This window comes from Danio rerio, chromosome 19 (assembly GCF_049306965.1).
Source record: "Danio rerio strain Tuebingen ecotype United States chromosome 19, GRCz12tu, whole genome shotgun sequence".
NCBI lineage: Eukaryota > Metazoa > Chordata > Actinopteri > Cypriniformes > Danionidae > Danio > Danio rerio.
Genome location: NC_133194.1, coordinates 20,924,462 through 20,946,593, shown reverse-complemented (window position 1 = coordinate 20,946,593; position 22,132 = coordinate 20,924,462). Strand labels below are relative to the sequence as shown.

Below are 22,132 nucleotides of genomic sequence, written 5' to 3'. Positions count from 1 at the left end.
GCGCCATCTGTATTTCAGACACTGGTAAATGACATTCTTAGCGACATACATGCTCAATATCTTTGTCTTTTATACACTAGTATACATTTTGAAGTAGTTAGAATACTTATGTTATAGTGTCATTCAGCACAGTCTACTCAAACATTTTTGAGAATTTCCGTTCACAAAGATAATATAGAATTGACTTATATCCTGATGTCTTTGCATTCATGCTATTGTAAGGAAACCTTTTTTTTCTGTCACAAATCCACTGCTACAACCTTTTGGTGAAATTACACTGCATTGGCTGTGTTGCTAGTATTGTGAGATACATCTGTCATACATACTGTTATGCAATAAACTAATTATTTTAGATTTCGTCTAAATGTAAGTATTCCTACAAAACAAAGTTTTAAGTTACAAGTTTTAAGTGTGTACAAGACATGGATAAAGCACCTTTTTCAGAGCTTAAAACTACTGTAAATTTAAATTAATTTAACAAGTTGCGTACCATGCTGGGAAAAATTAATACATTTTTTATTACCTTTGTCTATTTTTACCTTTATTAAACATGTATTTTTAAGGCATATATTAACCAAACTTCTGAGTGTGATATGCGTGCCTGATTGAGAGAGATTAAGGAGACTGGGAAAGAGAGGGTATGACGCAGAACTTGGGTGCACCCAGTCAACCATTGTAGGAGACAATATGGTACATATTACCATCTTGTGGTAGAATTGCGACTGCATCAAGACCGCCACCTAAAATACTTCAGGAAATACTTCTTGTAAAATAATGTCAGTGTGTTGATAAAGTTTTAATTTTGTTGCTGTTTTAATTTTGTGTCTAAAAGTGTATTTGTCTGTTTGTAATTGCGTTGTAAAAGTCATCTGGATGAAACTTTTAATAACCAATAAAATAAAGTCATTATTACACTTTAGTGAACATTATAAACAAGATATTATTAAAATACTAAAACATAAACAAATATTATTATCCAACTTGTATGACTATACAAAGAATGTTGTTAAACAATACAAATAAAAAACAAGTAACAACAATATCACTAGTATTAAATATTAAAAAAAAAATATTTACAAAATTTTTTTGCTGAATTTTAGTGAAGATTAAACAAGATTATACTTAATATTAAATTTCTTGGTAAACATTGGTAAAATGTTGTACTGACATGCTGGCTGTTGCTATGTGTGATTTCTCCTGGTGGGGGTGGCGGCCTTGTTTTCCGTGATCAGCAGTTGTGGGGTGGTAAAATCCTGCTCCTTGGGTGTACTGGGTGACAGAAAAAAGTGGGCGGGTTGAAGTTCTTGCTGTTTCTTAGCTTCATCATCTAATTCTATCTCAGCTAGGTAACTCAATCTATGTATTTGTGCCCTGTTGCGGTTCCTAGGAAGCAGCCTATTTAGTTTTGGAACTAAGCTCAGGGCAAAATAGTACATTTCATCCTCCTGTCGTAATCTGGGGTTGTGCAGAGGTTGTTGGTTGCTTTATAATGTCCAAAAGTTGTTGTTCAATGTTACTTGTTGTGTTCATCTTCTTCTCTGCTTTGGAGGCTGACTATCAGTCATGGGTTTATGTACTCTGGGATGTGCAGAGAGGGTTAGGGTGTGATGTCTTGATGTAAGTGGTGGAGTGGAGGTTCCAGGCAGTTGTGGGGGAAATTTGGATCTTTGAGTGGTCTGTGAGGGTGTTACAGGCATCTGTATAAGTGTAAATGGACTATGGTCTACTAAGGTCTGCTACCTCTGTATCCACATCCTCCACTGTCATGTCCACTGATTCTTCCTCACTTTGCAGATGTTGTCTGGAACTTCACACTATAATAGATTAATGATAAAATAGATAAGTATATTTAAAACAACATACACAATGCACTTCTACAGTTTAGTCAAGATTTATTGTCATCATCATTCAAATATTATAATATTATTATGAATGCAAAAGGTTTATAAGACACTATTACAAAAAGTCTTGATATTTTAAAGTAAAAAATTTAATTATTAAAGACACAATACATACTAAACTTCTAGGTTGCATATTTGGCATCTCTTAATACCTTCCATCTTCACTTGTCACCCTTGTGGCACCTGTACACTTTTGGAGCATGTATTTTAACCAGAGGAAATTTTCAATGACGCAGACTACACATTTTCTTTGATGCATTTCCACTAAAAACATATTTAATGAGACTTTTTCAGAATTCCAAGATGGAGAAAAATCTTCAATTACAAAATGTCAAGAGCAAAGGTGGTAGTGAAGTGTGCTTTTGGCATTCAGATGGAGGATACTTCACACGAATGTACAGCCAGAAAATGCAGCTTGTAATAGCTGCATGCATCATCCAAAATTTTCTAATAAATCCAGCAGAAAATCAGAGATGGCTGGATGCAACTGAAGAAAGAAGGGGCGTGCAGTCTAAAACATGGGTGGAAATAGAGTAAGCAGAGAAGCCTATGATGATATACTCATATTTTTTTGCTCCCCTGAAGGAAAAGTGCCATGGCAAGACAATGTGATCTAAGCTGAGTAATTGCATAAAGCTATAAAGACTGTAATTTTTATATTGACTATAGACAATGTCCTCCTATCATTATCTTTTCTGTACAAATATCATAATCACTCTAAAGTGTTTGTTTGAATCATTTATATTGTAGACAGTTGTACAAATTGTATTTATTGTTTCTTTCAAAATTAAATAAAAGTATTAAAAACAAGATTGTGTTCCATTTGCCCACAAAAATATTACACAGGGTATAAAGAAATCACATTATGTTAAGATAATTTTGTGGCTTTAAATTAGTCAAAAGGGTACCTTAAAAGATTAAATGCAAAAACAAAGTAACAAATTTTTTTCTTCTCTGCTTTTGTTTAGTTATTTCACTTTAAAACCAATAAAATTACTTTTTTGTAACTTTTTATATACTACATTTACAGACAGAAACCTAAAAATGCACATTATAAAAGAATACTTGATCTGAACTTCACATATAATTATGAAGTGTTAATATAGTTTGTTTTGATCTTCATAAAACTGTTAATGTTAACATATGTAATGACTGCTGATGAGCGCATCATTGCCAAATCAATCTATGTACATATAAATGTACACATGTACAGCAAAATTACATGCAATCCAAAAGATAACATATTAAATTTACATCTTCAATGTAATTATCTTTATTTGTTTGTTACGTTGTGTATTCTAAATGACGACTCTACTAACCATCCATACCAACCACTTCTGCCACTGCCTCCCATGCTTTTCTTTGGCTTGTAAGTCTTTATACATCACATTTTTTTAGGTCAAATAGGACTGTTTGATGTTGAACCTCTATTATAAGACGAGTGTCATCCATGGTGCCTTTCAGGTGTCTTCTTCTATCCCCAGCTACACCAGATGCCACCATGCGTGTTTGTTCATGGTGAGTATAAACTACACAACATATAATATAACTTGGTAGAAATTATTTTATTTTAATGGATATTGTACTTTCAGGGCATTCCCTCTGATTTACAAACTTTAAATATGTTTTTTTGCAGCGCTGCAAAAATAGACCCAGCGGCAAAACTCTCGCAGCACAGCTGCTTCAGTGAGACTCACACCTCACGCTGATGTGCTGCTTCTGTGTATGGTATGCATGCAACACATGGCCCCACATCCTGTAGTGGAAGCTTCCGTCAGAAACACAACATGCCTGAACCCTTGTTCTAGAGGCACACAGACCGCAGAAACTGCCAGTGACGTGGAAAATGAAGACATGAACATATGTGTCTTTCAGGTCTATCGGTGCAAACCAATTCTGAGGACAGAAACACCGGGGGATGTGCTTCTGCATGAGCATTCTGAGCGGCTGCTTGTAAGGCTGTAGGCATTTAATATGATTAAAATATTGTAAATAGACAATCATTAAAGGGATCATATCTGATTGGGTACATTTGGTAAACACATTTTAAATTACCTGAGACCAGAAGCATGTAACACTGGACCTGACTCATGGCACACATTAGATTTGGACCCAAACTCACTCTGGTCTCCAGTCAGACCTCAGCTTTTTAGATCTAAGTGAATCCATGAAGACCTTAATTAAGAGTAAGAGTTAATTGAATATCAGTCAAATATGTCTAAGATTTTAAGAAAAAATTGAGGATGAATTAATAAACAAAAATTTTCATTTTGGTATAATACTATTCTAGTGTGAAGCAAGTGTGTCTGATGCAAGTCAAAATCATGGAAATCATGTGAGCTACTATATATGCACATAAGATGTGCTGCTGTGACACTCACAGTATAAACTATACAGTGGTGTCCATTGGTTTGAAATTGGTTTGGATCTGGTATTCAAATGTTAACCTTGAAAAGGACATGTTCTGGATAAAGAAAGATATTATATTTACTTTATCCAAAGTAACTTGTAAATGAGGAAAACAGACAAGACCATGCAAGACAACTTGGCAAGCTGTTCTTATTTGTTCCCCTTAAATCTAGAACAGGGGGAACTTCAAGAACAGAGCACGGGGCAATGTTGAATGTCTGCTTTTGAACAGAAAGTTTTGAGAAATGTAAAGACTTGAAAGTTAGGAAGACGAGACATCTGTTGAGTTCAGAATTTTTTTCTTAAGCAGAAGAGCAATCCAAGCTAAATGTTAAATGAGACCTACATGGGATATCTGTTTACATATATAGATAGATAGCATGTTACTCAACATTATATGCAACACATTTTTACATTTATTATGTGACTTTGCAAAGGTGGATTTGGGCATGTAGAAATGTGTTTGTAGTCTATTTAAGTATTTTAAACTTTAGATCAGATGTCAATGCTTTTTTAACATTGAAGGTCAAAAAAATGGAAGTCCTGTAAAAGAGAAATGAAGGAATACAAGCTTATTTGTAGTTATTCAAATATTCTCATTCCTGTGTGAAGGCAAATACACGCACTTACACTGACACACAGGTTAAACTAGAGTACCTTAACTTCAGGATTCATGGCTGCAGTCTGAGCTACTAAAGACACAATTGATGATGAAACACTTGAAGTGTGATTTTATCCTTCTGCTCTCCACATCTGCAAAGGTGGGTTGAAACTCACAGCTTTATTTGTGCCAAGTGAAGTAGAGTATATGTATTACAAATGGCTTTTCAGGATAAAAAAAGTAAAAGATGACTTTGTTACCTGTTTTTTATTTTTTTATTTTTATTTTTTGTAAATTAAATGATTAACTGTGGCCTACATATACATGATTATATTATAATCATAATGTAACATTTGATTGCAATTTTTGTTTAAAATGCTTAGATGAACAACAACTCTTTGAAACTGTATAAGCACTAAATAAATATAGCTTGATTGGTTTAATTGAATTCACAAGCTTCTGCCAAAAGATAATAATATGATGTACTATAATATAATAGAAAAAAATATATTGTGTGAGATTGGCATGTGCAAAATTATTCATACCCTTTTCAATAATAAAAATATGTTTTTAATGGTGCCATTTAATGTGAGCAGGTTCCCTATAGTGAACTGGCTGGAAAAAAAAAAAAAGAAAAACATTTTTTATGGCAAATGAGGGCTACATTGTTGTGACCAAACAATTGCATTTTTGTTTCATCTGACCATAAAACAATAGACCAGGGTCTCACTTTATTTTGATGGTCTGTTTGTTGAATTTAAGTTACATTCCATCTACATGTCAAGTAATTCTCATTAAATTATAAGTAGACTGTGAGGCAGGGTTTAGGATAAGTGTAAGTTGACATAATAATAATTGCAATTATAATAACACTACATTTAATTTGTATAGCATTTTTCCTACATACATGCAACTCAAAGTGCTTCACAAACAACAAACAAGCTTTGTAAAATAAACCAAATAAAAAAAAATAGACAAATAAAGCAAAATAAACAACAAATATATACTCAGATAAAAGCACACATGTACACACCTATATGCATATATCCACACAATCACACAATAGTGGTGATTGTGTAATGGTGGGAGGCGTGCGCCCCACCAGTGCTGATATACAGCCATAATTGTGTTTATACAACAATTCAACGGCATAATCTTGTACATAAAGAAGAAAATCAAAAACAGAGAGTCTAAAATCCGTTTTTTATTAGGAACTACTTTCTTCTGCCATTCATTCACATCTGCAGCTGACTTCAAAACAGCAGAAGCCGTTACTAATTCACCAACATCACTTTAGAGCTAGTGTTTAAATGACTCTGTCTAAAGTGATGACAAAACTGCTGATTTTGGTTACACTTTAAGATTATAAGGCTGATTGTGAGATGAAAAGCCATCCATCTACAGAGATATCATCTTACAGTGTTACAGTTTACAGTATTTCTCTGTTGCAATCGGGATTTCACAATAATTAACCCTGAAAATAACAACAAATCCATTAATGTTACCAGACTGCTGTTGAGTTTGCGATAAGGAAAAACGCTAAACATGTGCAGACTTTGCTTATTTCAATCTGCCAACACAACACACATTCCTGAAATGCGAGCAAATCAGTATAAATACAGCACTACAATATACAAAAAGAGAGATCATCTAACCTGCCAACATGTCTCTGAAAACCCGGGACACCGAGGGGGAGAGGGTGTTCGGGGGTGAGGTTGAGAACAGGATGCAACGGGTTTTGAGCGGCCATTTTGATCGGGTACTGTACCAAAGTTGGCAACCCTGGGGTGTTTTTTTTTAAAAAGAAATAAAAGTAGGATGCATATCAGTTGCAACTTTCTTATATAACCCTTAGGTAAACCAATATAAATAGCACTGCAGTAATCAAGCCGAGAGCAAAAAAACAAACAAACAAAAAAAAACAATTAGCATTATCAAAAGATAGGAAAGAATCAATTCTGGCAATGTTTCTTAAATGATGAAAACATGTTTTTGTAACTTGATTAATATGAAATTTAAAATTAAGATCACTATCGAAAATAACACCCAGGATCTTGATTTCTTTTTTAGATTGTATACATAAAGGACACAATTCTGCTTCAATCCTCTCTTGCGTAGGTTTTTTGTCTGCAATAAGTATTTCAACATCATACACCCGACTTGTGTCCTAACAGCAGTACACGGATCTGCCCTCATAAACCACAGCCACCTTGTGGCCTTCTCTGCGGCTTCGCTTGCGGATCGAATGGCCCTTTTCTTCGCCACGCCTGTAATGCACAAATGACTGAGAACTTTGCAAAGTGAACGCCCTGCAAAGCTTCTGCATCCGATATCTATGGGCTCATAGAAAAATTTCCAGCCTCTCTACCTGCACTCCTCCACTAATTCCTGGTACTTAGCGCGCTTCCTCTCATTCGCTTCTTCAATACGCTCTTCCCACGGCACTGTAAGTTCCAGAATAATTAGCTGTCTTGAAGCTTCTGAAATAGCTATAATGTCTGGACGGAGACGTGTTGCAGCGATGTGATGAGGAAACCTCAGCTGTTTTCCCAGGTCGACCTCCAGCTGCCAGTCCGAGGCTTTGTGGAGGAGGCCTGTTGTTAATTGTGGGAGGGCCCAGGGTTTTTCTCCAGCTTTGATGAAGTGGACTGCCTTCCTTGGAGCACGATGGTTCTTGCTGGTGTTAATGACTGAGGCTAAGCTCGCAGCAACTGCTGAGGAGATGTTCTAGAGAGCCTCTTCCATAGCAAAGAAGGCAGGAAGGTGTCTCATTCTTTCCCCAAACGTGGAGGTTCGATGGGCTTGGCAGTACATCGTAGACAGCTTGTACTAGGAAACGGACTCGTTGAAAATCCGCCTGCAAGATGTTCGCCCAGGTGATCCTACGTAGCAGTGTATTCTCCCACCTAGTCCATGCTCCCTGCTGCCGGAGTCCTACCACCCTGCTGACTCTCTCTTTCTCCACACCTGCTCGAACCTCTCCCTGGAGTGGGTGGTGTCCTTCCTTGCCTTTGACCTGGCTAACTAAGGTCTTTGGAAAATAGCCCAAGCCCGCTCTGCCTGTCTCTACAGTGCCCACCAGAGCCTTTTGTTTCAGGCGTGACTCTGCCACCTCCACTGCTTTCCCAGCATTCCATTTCCTGCCTGTCCTTACCTCGATGCAGGCTGATGACACCTTGCCGTCTCTAGAGTCCCTGTACTGTAGGGCTTCCCTGGTGCGTACGACCATGAATTCCTCTGTGAGGAGCTGCAAGGTGTTACTTGTCCCGTATAGTGCAGCACTGGTAAGACTGCGTGGGAGGCCCAACCATTTTTGAAGAAAGCCACTGATCTTCCTTTCTAGGGACTCAACTGTTGACATTGGGACTGCATAGATCAGCAGAGGCCACAAAACTCGGGGCAGAATTGAGTGCTGATAGATCCAGGCTTTGAATCTACCAGGCAGGCCGGATTTGTCAACCTTCGTCAGCCAAGCTCCAAGTTCTCTTTTGGACTACTTGATGGCTGCAGAGTCTTTTAGGCTGGAGTCAAAGAGCTTCCCCAAACTCTTGACAGGTTGCTCCGTGATGGTTGGGATGACATTCCTGAGATGGAAAAATGGAACTTGTCAACCACTTTCCCCTTCTTCAGCACCATGGACCTAGACTTGGAGGGCTTAAAACTCATTCTAGCCCAGGCGATGAGTCTTTCAAGTCCTTGTAAGATCCACCTGCTCCCTGGGACCGTTGTTGTTGCGATGGTAAGGTCATCCATATGCGCTCTAATAGGGGGCTGTCGCACACCCTCTGCATTCCACTTTGGCTGACTTGACCACCATGTTCATGGCGAGAGCGAAAAGAATAACTGAGATGGTGCAGCCTGTTATTTTTCCTTTCCCAATGCGATGCCAGTTTGATGTTTCTGAACCAGATGTGACCCGCATCCTGAAATTATTGTAGTAATCCAGAATTAGGTCCTTAATCTTACTAGGAACGTGGTGGCGGTGTAGAGCGAGCTCAACCAACTTGTGGGGTATGGACCCATAGGCATTTGCCAAGTCCAACCACAAGACAACCAAGTCCCCTCTGTTCTCATGGGCCTCTCTGATGAGTTGTGTAACTACTCCAGTATGTTCCAAGCAGCCGGGAACTCCAGGAATCCCTCCCTTCTGCACTGAAGGGTCAATATAATTGTTCTCGAGGAGGAACTCTGTCAGTCTTCGTGAGACGATGCTGAAAAACACCTTCCCTTCAACACTCAATAGAGAGAGGATTCGAAACTGGTTGATGTTTTTCGAGTTTTCCTCTTTAGAAATCCACACTCCCTCGGCACACCTCCACTGCTCAGCAACTTTTCCTCGTTGCCAAATCACCTTTAAGATCTTCCACAGATGCAGGAAAAGCCCTGGGCAGCGCTTATAGACAAGGTAAGGTATGCCACTAGGGCCTGGAGTAGATGTTGAGCTAGATGCCTTAATGATTTCCTTGATCTCCTTCAGACTAGTCCCCCTCAAACTGAACTCTCTTGCTGGAGGGGTGGGACTGATAAGTGCTTTGTTTGGCTCCAGCTCCTGCTCTCTCAGTGGATCACTCACTGTGTCCTCAATGAAGCGATTCACTTCCTCTATTGAGCACTCAAGTCGACCGCTCCGCTTGTCCCCGAGCAGCTGTTTTGTGAAGCCAAAGGGATTGTTGATGAAGGCAGCTCGCTTCCTGGCTCTCTCTAGCCCCTGTCTCACTCTGCCCTGCGTAGGATCATCAGCTTCTTCCGCAAAATGTTTTTCAACTCTGCTAATGGTTGCTTCTCCTCATCCCTCATCCGTAGCTTTCCTATACAGTTTCTTGAGGGAGCGAAGCTCCTGACGCAGGTGATGTATCTGGGTAGCCCTACAGTTCATAGTGTAGGGGGTGTTGGGCTTGGTCTTTCCTTTCTCTACGCAACCGAATCTTTCTAGAGCATAGCTGAAGATGATGGTAGTCATCGTTTTGAGTCGGCTATCTGCATCTCCTTTGGCTATGGCTTGAATGATGTTGGACACATCTTCATCGAACTGCAGCCACTCACTTCGTTTGCTGGCTGGGGGCCATTTAATCCGCTGTTGAACTATTTCGCTTGGAATTTGAGGCTCTGGTACATGGAGGGACTTGGCTCTGTGGGTTGCCTCCGGGCCGGGCTCTTCCTGCGTCTCAACAGGCTCAGGACCTGTGCGTTGCACCTTACTCTCCTGCTCCAAACATTTCATTCTGGCCTGATGGATTTTTAGGCCTCGATGGTTCTTACACAGCTTTCCGCAAATGCATGTCACATATATATATATATATATTTTTCCGTCATCTGTTCATTTGCATGGGTCATTAACCTTTGATCCGTCCGATTGGAGATCTCATCCTCCCCCCCTCTCGGGATCTCCTGGGGGTATATCTCTGTGGGGCTTTCCGTAGCTTGTTTGGGTTCTCTCTCACGAAAGACACAGGCTGGGGTGCTAACCCATACTGTCCCAAGGGCCGTCTTTCTGTGCCGTAAACTGTCTCTCCAGTAATCGACCAAACTATTCTTGGTTGCCACTTAGTCTATTTCTAGGAGTCACTGGCTGTGCCAGGCTTGAATTGTGCAAGAAACATCTCATGGATGCATTTGGGACACATCATTAAGGAACACCATATAATATATTATGTTCTTGCGATGTTTATTCATCTGTATTTACCAGAAATGTCCTTTCTGTAACATATGTATTGAACCAATTTAAAACTTTCCCACAGTGACCTACAAGTTTTTCCAGTCTGTTAATCAAAATGCAATGATGAACCGTGTCGAATGCATGTACTTGCAAAGTTTCTTATACTCAGTTAAATGTCTGTTTAAGGAACAGTATCAACAGATATTAAGTAAACAGTCTACTAATAATCAAATGGACCATCAAAATAAAATGTTACCTAGATCAGTCTTCTTTATCCAGTTGTCTATGGCCTTTAGGTGTTGCCACTAGCAAAGCCCAGATTCATCATGATGGCTTTGGTGGTGAACCTTTTTTCACTTCTCTCACAATCCTACTGGCCAGCACAGGTGTCATTTTTGGCTTCCAATCACATTCGCACTGTAGCCACTGGAACGTCAACACATTTAGATATGGTCTTTTAACCCTTTCTTGACTGGTAAGCAGCCACAATGCGCAGCCGCATGTCCTCACTTATCTTCTTTGTCTTAGCCATGACTGTCCACGAACCAACAACAGAGAGCTTCTGTTTTTTCACCTGTTGCATAGGTTAAAACACCCGTTTCCAATGAATCAGGCTAACTAGGAAGGTTTGGGATAGCTTGGACTATATGCATTGGTATAGAACTTTGGATTTTCCCATAAACTGAAATTTTGCAAAGTGAATAAATAAATTTGTACATGCCACTTTTTGTTAAAAAGTAAATAAAAGAAGCTGAGAAATATTTTTTTCCCTCACAATGTCTCTTGTACATAATTTTATCATCTTTTGGGAGAAGCCTGTGTGTCATTTGCAGTTAAAAACAAACTTTTTGGTTGAATAAATGCAACTTTAGGTCAGAATTTTCAAGGGGTACATATAATTTCGCACTTGAGTGTACACACACACACACACACACACACACACACACACACACACACACACACACACACACACACACTCAATATATATATATATATATTTATATATATATATATATATATATATATATATATATATATATATATATATAGTATAAAAGTCATATATAGTAAAATTTGCGGTTCATCTAAGCTTTTTAAACTAATATATATATATATATATATATATATATATATATATATATATATATATATATTATTTTAAAAAGCTTAGATGAACCGCAAATTTTACTGAACTTGTTACAAATATACATACATACATACATCTTATTCATATGTTAAGCTTAATTTCTTTATGTCATTCATACTTTTTGTGTTAAAGGGATCAAGATATGCATAAACTGCTGTGCTTTGCCACCAAAAGGACAAGATGCCTCACCTTAAGTGTGAGTTTGATCATCTGTTTATTTATATTCTCTCAACCCTCTATACAAAGACACATCTTTGGAGTTTGTGCATGTGGTCAGTGTGTGGCTGACATCTTTTATGACGCATGGTTCCGAATGCACTACGACCCCAACATCGAACTTCTACTGACTAAGAAAAACAGCATACTCAGCGATGCACTCTACAGGTGGTGGCAAGTAAGTGCCATATCATAACAGGAATTCACTGTTACTGAAACACGTTGATACATTTAAAAGAAAAGAAAAAATAATCCACTTGATTATACTGCTAGAATCTATTGGGTTACACTTGTTATTCAACAAAGAAGAAAATTCAAAAATCATATATGTTCTTTTATTATTCGAACAGAAGCTACAGTATAAAAGCAGAGTGAACTACAAAGCAGTGTCAGAGATGTTATTTGGCATATTCCCAAATGAAGAAGATTACTCTGATGCTGGTCCAGGCCGCTGCAGAACCTGTGCTGTAGTGGGGAATTCAGGGAACCTTAATGGATCTCACTATGGTGTTCTCATCGATGCCCATGATCTTGTCATTAGGTGAATGAACACTAAATACAAAATCATTGCACTTATAGTATAGTTTTTTTAAACTGTTTAATTTTTGTTGTTGTATCCACAATGAAACAAGTGTCTATAGTTTACAGTGTAGTCAATGTCTTTTGTCAGTTCAAACTTTGCATAGAATATTTAAATATGTTATTTGCATTTAAATAGTACATTTAAATATGGTGCAACAGATTCTACTATATAGCTTGTTTCCAAAACACCTGAAATGTTACAATATTCTGTTTAGACATGGACATGGTTTGCCATAACAAAGATCAGATTTATGATGATTCTAAGCAATTTTATTAAATACATTTACTCAGATATTTTACTAATCTATGCCATAATTTGAAATGTTTTCATAATATTTTCAGTTCACCAAGGAAAAAGAATTAAACTTTATGTTTATTACATTATCAGTTAGTTAAAACTGTGTAATAAAAGTACATTTTCAAATATGAATACAACTATTTGCTTTTTATTGTAAGTGCAAAAGCACAAATAGGATGGAATTTAAAGTGTGACACTATTTGACAGGGAGGAAGGGCCATCCTCATCCACTTGTTTCCATATGTATTTTGGAATATAGCATTAGAAAAAAACATCTAGCAAACACCAAAATTCAAATAAAAAAACAAGTGCACTATTTTTCATGTTCATAATTAATGTGAATTATTAACATTTTACAATAGCAGTACATGAATTATGTGCTAATATTTAAATCTAAACGTTACTTTATCAAGAACAAATTATACACTAATCACAAACTAAGACCTTTAATCACATTTTCCATGAAAAACGTACACACTCGGTTGTGCTTTGCTGAGGGAAATTTTTATCTGTCTTATCATGTTGATGGCCAGAATATCTTTCTTCATCTATTTTAAATGGACGTCATGGTGGCTCAGTGGGTAGCACGATTGCCTCACAGCAAAAATGTCCCTGGTTTGAGCCTCAGCTGGGTCAGTTGACATTTCTGTGTGGAGTGTGCATGACCTCCTGTGTTTGCATAGGTTTCCTCTGGGTGCTCCGGTTTCCCCCAACAGTCCAAAAATATGTGGTATATGTGAATTGGGTAAGTTAAATTGTCAGTGTGTGTGTGTGTGTGTGTGTGTGTGTGTGTGTGTGTGTGTGTGTGTGTGTGTGTGTGTGTGTGAATGAGTGTGTATGGATGTTTTCCAGTCATGGGTTGCAGATGGAAGGACATTCGCTGCGTAAAACATATGTTAGATAAGTTGGCGGTTCATACCGATGTGGTGACCCCAGATTTATAAAGGGACTAAGCTAAACAAAACAATGAATGAATGAATTCTTTTTTTAAATATGTGTTTAAATATTCTCAAGCAACAGATGGTCTGAAAAGTTTGAAAGACCGGTCTTGTCTTCAGCATAAAAAATAGATTAGGCCTACGGGGTAAGTGAAACTGAATTAATGGGATACAAGGCTTTACATTAACACCCGCCAACCCGCCAAATGTGGGTAGATTTCAGCTCTGGCGGGTTAGACAGACACCTCCACTAGCCACATTGACTGGTTGGAAATAATTTTTAAATTGTAGTTTTCTTAAAAGCAGGGTTCGACAGTAAGCATGGCCCAATATTCGTGCAAATGTAATATTAAAATCGAGAAGAAGCACGACTGAAAAAAATAAATGTGTTTGCGCAAGCAAAAGATTGGTGACTACAGAAGGAGAGGATGATCACTCACACTAACAGCTGATGTGATGCGAGCTACTGTTAAAAAGCGTGCGCACACTTGTTAACTTGAGCAAAGCAACCGTGCCTAGAAAAAGTGCAACGGGTACGATTGGTTCCCTTTAAAATAGACTGGACAGAGAGCGATGATCGTGCACCCACAGTCCTGCTGCTTTCAAGAGCTCAAGATAAAAAAAATATTCTTTTGTAAGCAGCAGCCGTCACTGCTTTCATTTTAATTATTCTTAGAAAAGATTATCAACAGGTCTAACATTAACCGTGTGCACGGTATATTACACCTGCTTTCTTTTGCTTAAAGTTATTTTTGTTAATATGGTTTAATTATCATTTTTTACAATAACATTGCTTTAATGGAAGATTACTCCTGGTTTATGTGTAGTTAACTGGTGATTTGGGACTTTTAGCCAGGACAGATTACTGTGCATATTTTAGATACAGGACAATAATTATTTTTTAAATGTAATTTTTTTTAAAGAAAAGTTTTTTGAATTAAAAATTGCACCTATAAAGCTTTATTTTCCATGTTGTTACACATTTAAAAAATGTGGCTGAGAAATCCTTATTTGATGTAATACATACATTTGGTAAATCCCTAATTTTGAGTCCTGAAAAGTCATGAAATAAAAACTAATTGCATTCTGACACAGTCCATTTGCTCATGCACACTGAGCAAGCCAACACACAATACTCACAAGTTAAATGAATGAGAAGGGATGTGAACATAACACAATATCTAAATCAAGTAATTTAGCATGTCAAAGTCAAATTTAAGCAAAATATATTTTCCCAACAAGAAAAGTGTGGCTAGTAAAAATGGCGAGTGGCTAGTAATATTGGAAATCTACTAGCCAAGGGGCTGGTGATCAAAAAAGTTAATGTCAAGCCCTGACGGTATATGTGAACTGCATTAGGTCTATATAAATAAAGGTGGTGTCACAGTTGTGACAAATAATAGAGCAATAAGGGGAGGACTGGGACACAATTACAGGCAAGGAAATCCCACACCCACCCAGGTGATACTTTCCATGTAAAACAACTAAAGGCTTTTTATTTAAAGTATATTTTTTGTAGAAAAGCGACAATGCTCATTTATCAACTTTAAAACTGTAAATAAGCCAGTTAGCCACAAGGGCAAATTTTCATCAGTTGCCCAATACCAAATCTAAAAAAGGCAACCTAAAATCAAAAGCACATTATTACACCTACAATATCAGTACAGTTACATAGACCAAAAAGACAAATGTTACGGAATTGAGTAAGCATTATAAACATTAGAAATCGATTTATTTTTACCCAACACATAAAAATGAAAACAATATTACCTACGGACAACAAATAAATGATATCAGACAAATAAATAAATCTCCAAAAGAAAAGCTATACGAACCACTCGAACAACAAAATAGTGCTGGCTGGTCCACTAAAGCGGTTTCTCTTCTCCTCGTAAGCAAGAAGGTGCGTCCACCTATGGAAGAACTAGAACAAGAGTGCATGTGCATGCATCTATTTGCACAACTGTTGTAATATCGTCTTGCCCACCAAAATGAATGGTTCCATAAACCCAAGTGGATCAAACACAGATGCAATCGTAAACAACACTCCTCTGTAAGTAAACAAATGTTCCTTTATAGTGACTATAAACTGGAATATGTATTATCATATGTAATTGACCCTTGAACACCAAATGCTCTCTCCACATACACCTCATCCAGATCCATGTCCAAATCCTTTACCCCGTTAGCAAGATCTTCTTGAGGGATTGAAGGGATAACATTCTTTTTGTTGGAATAGAACTTGTGAAGTTTAAGTTTCCCAGTACAACAGAGTTTCTTAGCTTCCATCACAATTTTTTCAGCTTCAGTTGACACAATTACTAATCCATCATCAACATACAAGTTCCCTTGGATGAACTTCATAACATCTTCAGAAAAATCTTCCTCTTCCTTGAGCAGCAAGATGTTTAAGACCATAATTCACAGAACCAGGGAATGAAGCTGCACTGAATAAATGAACTTTCATTTGATATACGGATGTTTGAGCTTCAAAATTGTAAATGTCCCACCATAAGAACCTAAGATAATCTCTGTCCTCTGCTTTGACGTGAAACTGGTGTAACATATGTTCTATATCACACATAATTGCTACTGGAGTTCTCCTAAAATGACAAATGACCCTCAACAGTGTATTTGTCAGCTCTCGGCCTGTCTTATTTTCCATAAGAATCGAAGATCCTTTTGAGACATGCTACAATCTTCAGATTCTCGCTCATTAAAATCAGACTCAAACACCTTGGTGATGTTATGGATGTGGCCAATAATTATTTTGCTTTATTCAACAAATAGTACACCATAAACCACCACCTGCTAACCACGTGGGAACATTAGCTTAACAGAGGGAGTCCTTCGTGTCACACAAGAAACACAAATAACGCCTCCACTTTACTACTGAACTGGAGTAAATTAAATGCAATCCTAAAGAAACCATAGAAGGGTAAAATACATTATTTTTGGTTCGCTTGGTTTGGTCTTACAAAATCCAAGATTTTTACATACTTACACTCTCAAACTCTTATTTTTCTTCCTTTACTCTTCTCTACAGTCTGTATTAATGTATGTTTGTGTTTGGTGTTAGTTTCTGTTAGATTAGTCAAACTGTCATTTTGTAGGAAGAAGGGTGCCTGTGCATGTTTATGAATCTAATGCCTTAAAACATTAGCCATTTAAAACATAAATTGATTCTTTTTATAGCAATAGCCGTAGTTGAAGTTAAATTTGTTTATTCGGATTTAAATGGTCAATTCTTTTAAAGCCCTCTTCAAATTAATCTTCAATTAATTTGAAGTTAATTTGCTACAATGATGTCCATTGGGGAAAATACTTTTTTGATTTGTGTCGACAGACATAGTGCACAAACTAAGATTGACTGAAGCCTGTATACATGGCATTACTTGCCTCACAATAACCTGGTGAGTTGCTCCTTATGTATCTCCAGAGTCAATACATGGATTACCATGACCAATTGCACTCCATCCTAAATCTATCCCCTATGCACAACGTTAATTTTCTTCACCAGCCACCACCTTTCATGAAAGAAGAGCCTGTGGACAGTTGTATCAAATTAACAAGCCAACATCACAACCTTGTTGAGGAGCAAAAACATCTCCATATGTTTAAGATAAGGCCACATGCTCGCTGTTTACATTGGGCATAATAGAAGAAGTGCAGGTAATATTATTGTCCTGCATAACCTGGTTCGAAGAGGGGTCTTTTAGAACTCTTGTATGTCTATGTTGGAAAGGACCTGTACAGGCAGAATGGTTGTGGCAAATGACATCAACAAAGGTGACGAGGGCGGGTTGGAATGGGGTGCTGCTCGCAACCAGGGTTCTATCGTCTTTGGGGATTAGCAGGGCTGGAGGGCTGTCAGGGAAAAGCTGGAGGGGCGTGACTTTGCTCCAGAAGTCAATGAGCAGTATATCAGGGTCCAGGGACAACTCACACTTTGCTGTGGGTTGGTGGACTCGCTCATTCCCTCAAAGTCCCCCAGGTCTCCCATATTTAGAGTTGTAGCCGAGTCACACACCTGGTCAGATGGTTGGTTGAGCTCCTCCTGCACAGTGTTGTATGGCTCTGTCACTCTTGATGGTGTTGGCTCACACACTGCAAGTCTTGGTGTACGCTTCCTGCAGATGGCAGTTGGGCTGGTCGTAGGGTCTGGACTGGCAGTGACGTCGAACGATGGTTGGTTCCTCGCCAGTGTCCACTCCACATAGGTGGCAAGATTGCCCCGAGGACCATCTTCGGACAACCGTGCTCTGCAAGCAGTGTTCAAGTTGAAATTGTAGAACCCGCAGAACACATTGTCCAGCCAGCTGGATAGTTGTGCCAGGAAAAGGAATATGTCCATATGGTCCTCAAGGCTGCTTTCCCCTGCTTCATCATGAGGATGAGGAATTCAGTAGTGTAAATGGAATCCATAGGGAAAGAACACGAGGAGGAGAAAAATAAAACACTGGGGCAAAAAGACTATGAAAATAAAATGAGGGGAAAACATGCTGTTAACTTTTTCTTTTGGTCCGGTATTATATAATGCCCCGGGTTCACATGATGAAGGCACAGGCTAGCAAGATTATCAAATATGTATATTTATTACAATTACGAGGAAGAACACTGGAAGGACATGGGGGGAAAACAGTCAACAAACGAGACATCACGAAGAAAGAGAATACCGTACAATGAAAGACTAAACACAGGGGCTGCATCCGAAACCGCCTACTACTCAGTAGGTACTGCGTTTGAATTTAAAGGTACTCCTCGGCCGTTAGAAAAGTATGTTCTATACAGTATGAAATATGTATAGTATAGTATAGTATAGTATGAAAAGTATAAATAGAATTCGGACGTACTATATCCGCCATTTTGACATAGTCACATGAAGTACCTGCGTAATTTGCGTCACTTCACTCCGATTCATGAATTTGCTCGCAGGGCATCATGGTATAGCGCAGCATGCATGGGATGTGCACTTCAGACTCTCGCCGGAAGTAGTAAGTCATCCGGGTACTTCTCGCATACTGTTTTTCAAATTCTATGAATTCGGACATACTACTCTGCTCACATACTGATTTTAGCATACTATATAGTCTGGAAGTATGCGGTTTGGATACAGCCAGGGACAATAGATACACAGGGGATGAACACAGGTGTAGCTGATGAACATAATGACATGGCGAGAATGGGAACAAAGGAACACATGGTGGAGTTCACATGACAAAAACAAACACACAAGGGAGACTGGGTGTGACATCCATAGATAGAAAACCTTCTCCACTACAGGAATAGATTTTTTTATCTATTAACATTTGAAAGGAAGTCTTTCAATCCTTGAATTTAAGTGGATTACCATAAAAAAACTGTGGTTTTGGTACAGGACTTAGCACTTAAACACACAAATTTCACTCTTCTTTTTTAAAACAAGGTCAAAGTGATTTGTCTCCTAAAAATCTAATTTTGTCTGTCTTTGACATATCATCTCTATTCCCTTTTTCATGGACTGAATGTTAAAACCAAGATGTTCTAAGATTAGAGTAAAATTTCAAAAGTCAATGTCAAAGAATAATCCACTGAAGACTATCTCCATTGACACTCAGCCAGGGGAGACACTGGCCAAAAATCCACCAATTGACAGGGGTGACTGTGGAGAACAAACCATGGAAGAAACCAGGCTTAATCTGGTTCTTCTATAGCCAATCAGAAATGGGTGGAGTTACAGTCTAAATGACAGTCTAAAAGACATTGTGCCCTGTCATACACCAAGGCGCGACGCAATTGTTGTTTGCTAGTTTCAGGTTGCCGCAAGAGTCGTTTTGACGTTTTGCGCCACGCTGTTTAAATAGCTAATGCATTTGCGCTTATATGTGCGCCCAAATGCGTTCTGGTCTAAAAAGGAAGGCGTGTTGAGGCGCATTGCTGGCGTGTTGCTGTTTTGAGAAACTATAATAGATTTTTTTATAGACCAGAAGAAAGCCGGTCGATTGTACAGCACAGAGCGCATAAGTTGTGCGCCTCGCTTACTGCTTAATACACACAAGATGTAGAGCAATACACAAACATCTCTACATATGAAAAAGAATACAAATTTTAAGGATATATATATATATATATATATATATATATATATATATATATATATATATATATATATATATATATATACATACATACATACATACATATAGGATATAATAAGGATATATATTGGATATAAATATAAAGGATTAAAATATTACAAAACATTATTTTCTAGCCTACATAAATATAAAACCATACTTTCATGCCTTCTTCTTCTCAGGGGGCTTTTTCAGTTTATTTGTGACAATTTGCTTTTGTATAAAGTTATTATTGTTAGCAGTATTATTTATTATATGCACATTTATATTTTTTTATTAAAAACAAGCTTAGATTTGCACACACAGCATGTGTATTAGGATATAACTCATTTTTTTGACCACACTTCGTTATTATTGTTCATTTATTAGTTTGCAGGAAATAATAACTGAATTTAGAAATATTTTTGAAACAAATCTTTGCGCTTAACAAACAAAATTTATTATTAATAGGCTATTTGATGTCTGTGCGTACAAGGTTTCCCTATCCACGAGAGCAAAAGCGAAATTAGATAATAAGAGGCCTTATCTCTCATTCTCACGCTGCAGACGCTCTGTTTAACTGTTCCCCTTCGGGGGGAACTCCAGCACTATAAGTGGATTTGATGTTCTAAATCCACGTATGGGAGGATTCGGTTCAGAAGCCGCTCGTCTGAAAGAGTATTGAACGGGCCAATGAAAGCAATAAATTGGCAGCGCAAGCCTGCGCAGGTGTGCTGCATTGCCAATTAACTGAGCATATAAGCACACCTGGCGCCGGCAGACGCTATCCTTTTCGCTTCAGAGACTTTTCTGATCGAGTTCATGAGGGTTCCTCCTGCTGATCTACAGCCACTTCGAGCGAACGAGTGTCTCCCGGTCCAGAGTGAGTCCACGCAGCGGCAGACGGTCGAGCTGGGTTTCTCCCTTGCCTGGCGTCCCTTTGGGTCCGGTCCTCCAAGAGCGGTGCGTATTGCTGCAAAGCATTCTAAAAGAGCAACACAGTAGTGCAGCACGTCCTTTTCAGGATGGCGCTCCGACTGTGCGTTTCTGGTTGCGGGGGTTTCCTGGCTCCGGATGAGGCAGGCACGATCACTGCATTACATGTTTGGGGGTCCAGCATGTTAATGTGGTGCTCGGGGGCGGTTCATGTCGTCACTGCGATGCCATGACCGTCGCGCATTTGAGATCGCGGTTAGCTTTCGTAAGAGAGCGAGCCACCCCTGTCGCCCCCTGCTCTGCAGCGGGCGCTCGGGCAGATCTGAGGGCTCCAGCGAGAGACAACCCGCCGCCTAAGGGCTCGCGGACCTCTCGCTCCTCCAAGCGCTCCATCCAAGCTTCGGGTACTGGGAGTGATCCGTCTAATCAGATGGTAGCTCTCACGCTCGCTGACACCGGAGATCAGATGTCCTCCGCGGCATCGGAGGGTGGGCTTTCATTGTCCGACGATGATCCGGACCCGCTCGCCCCCTCTGGGCGAGCGCCGTCAAAACGGATCCTGAAGCGGACATGTTGGCCGTGCTTTCTCGGGCTGCTTCGGCCGTTGGGTTGGAGATGGTTCATCCCCCAGCCCCGCGGCCAGACCGACTAGATGGGTGGTACGTAGAGGACCAAAAGGCAAAGCCTCTCGTCCCCTTCTTCCCGGAAGTGCACAGTAGGCTCACGCAGTCCTGGAGGGCACCTTTCTCTGCCCGCACTGCGTCCACCTCCGCCCTCACCACCCTGGATGGTGGAGCTGCCAGGGGGTATGAGGTGATCCCGCAGGTGGAGTGCGCCATTGCGGTCAATCTTTGCCCACGTGACGCCCCCGCTTTGCGTGGTCCGCCCCGTCTCCCGTCCAAAGCCTGTAGGTTATCTGCCTCCCTCGGAGCTAGAGCTTACAAGGCTGCGGGGCAGGCAGCTTACGCCTTGCACGCGATGGCCACCTACCAGCGCTACCAAGCGCAGGCGCTGGCCGAGCTGCACGAGGGTGGGTCTAACCCAGGCTTGTTACACGAGCTGCGCACGGCGACCGACTATGCTCTCCGGACCACTAAGTCCGCCACGTGTGCACTGGGGACGACGATGTCCACACTTGTGGTCCAGGAACGCCACCTCTGGCTAACCCTGGCAGATATGCGCAAGGTTGACAAAGTTCACTTTCTTGACTCGCCCATATCCCAGGCTGGCCTGTTCAGCGACACCGTCGGTGAATTCACCCAGGAGTTCAAGGCAGTGAAGGAGCAGTCGGATACGATGGGCAATGTCATCTATCGGCGGGGCCGTAAGCCCGCTCCATCCCCGGCCGAGCCA

The 22,132-nt window shown here is 39.5% G+C and overlaps 1 protein-coding gene and 1 pseudogene across 1 annotated transcript in view; one reads left to right on the top strand and one right to left on the bottom strand.

The window, feature by feature from the left end:
* The first annotated feature begins 5,008 nt into the window (after positions 1-5,008).
* Positions 5,009-22,132, top strand: part of st3gal1l3 (ST3 beta-galactoside alpha-2,3-sialyltransferase 1, like 3) — a 32,967-nt gene continuing 15,843 nt past the window's right edge. Inside the window, exons 1-3 of the mRNA XM_021468306.3 lie at positions 5,009-5,071; positions 11,847-12,108; positions 12,281-12,471. Of these exons, the coding sequence (XP_021323981.1) occupies positions 11,857-12,108; positions 12,281-12,471 (443 nt within the window). The 5' untranslated portion in view covers positions 5,009-5,071; positions 11,847-11,856. The remainder of the gene's footprint in view (positions 5,072-11,846; positions 12,109-12,280; positions 12,472-22,132) is intronic.
* LOC568019 (uncharacterized) lies at positions 6,380-10,147 on the bottom strand (annotated as a pseudogene).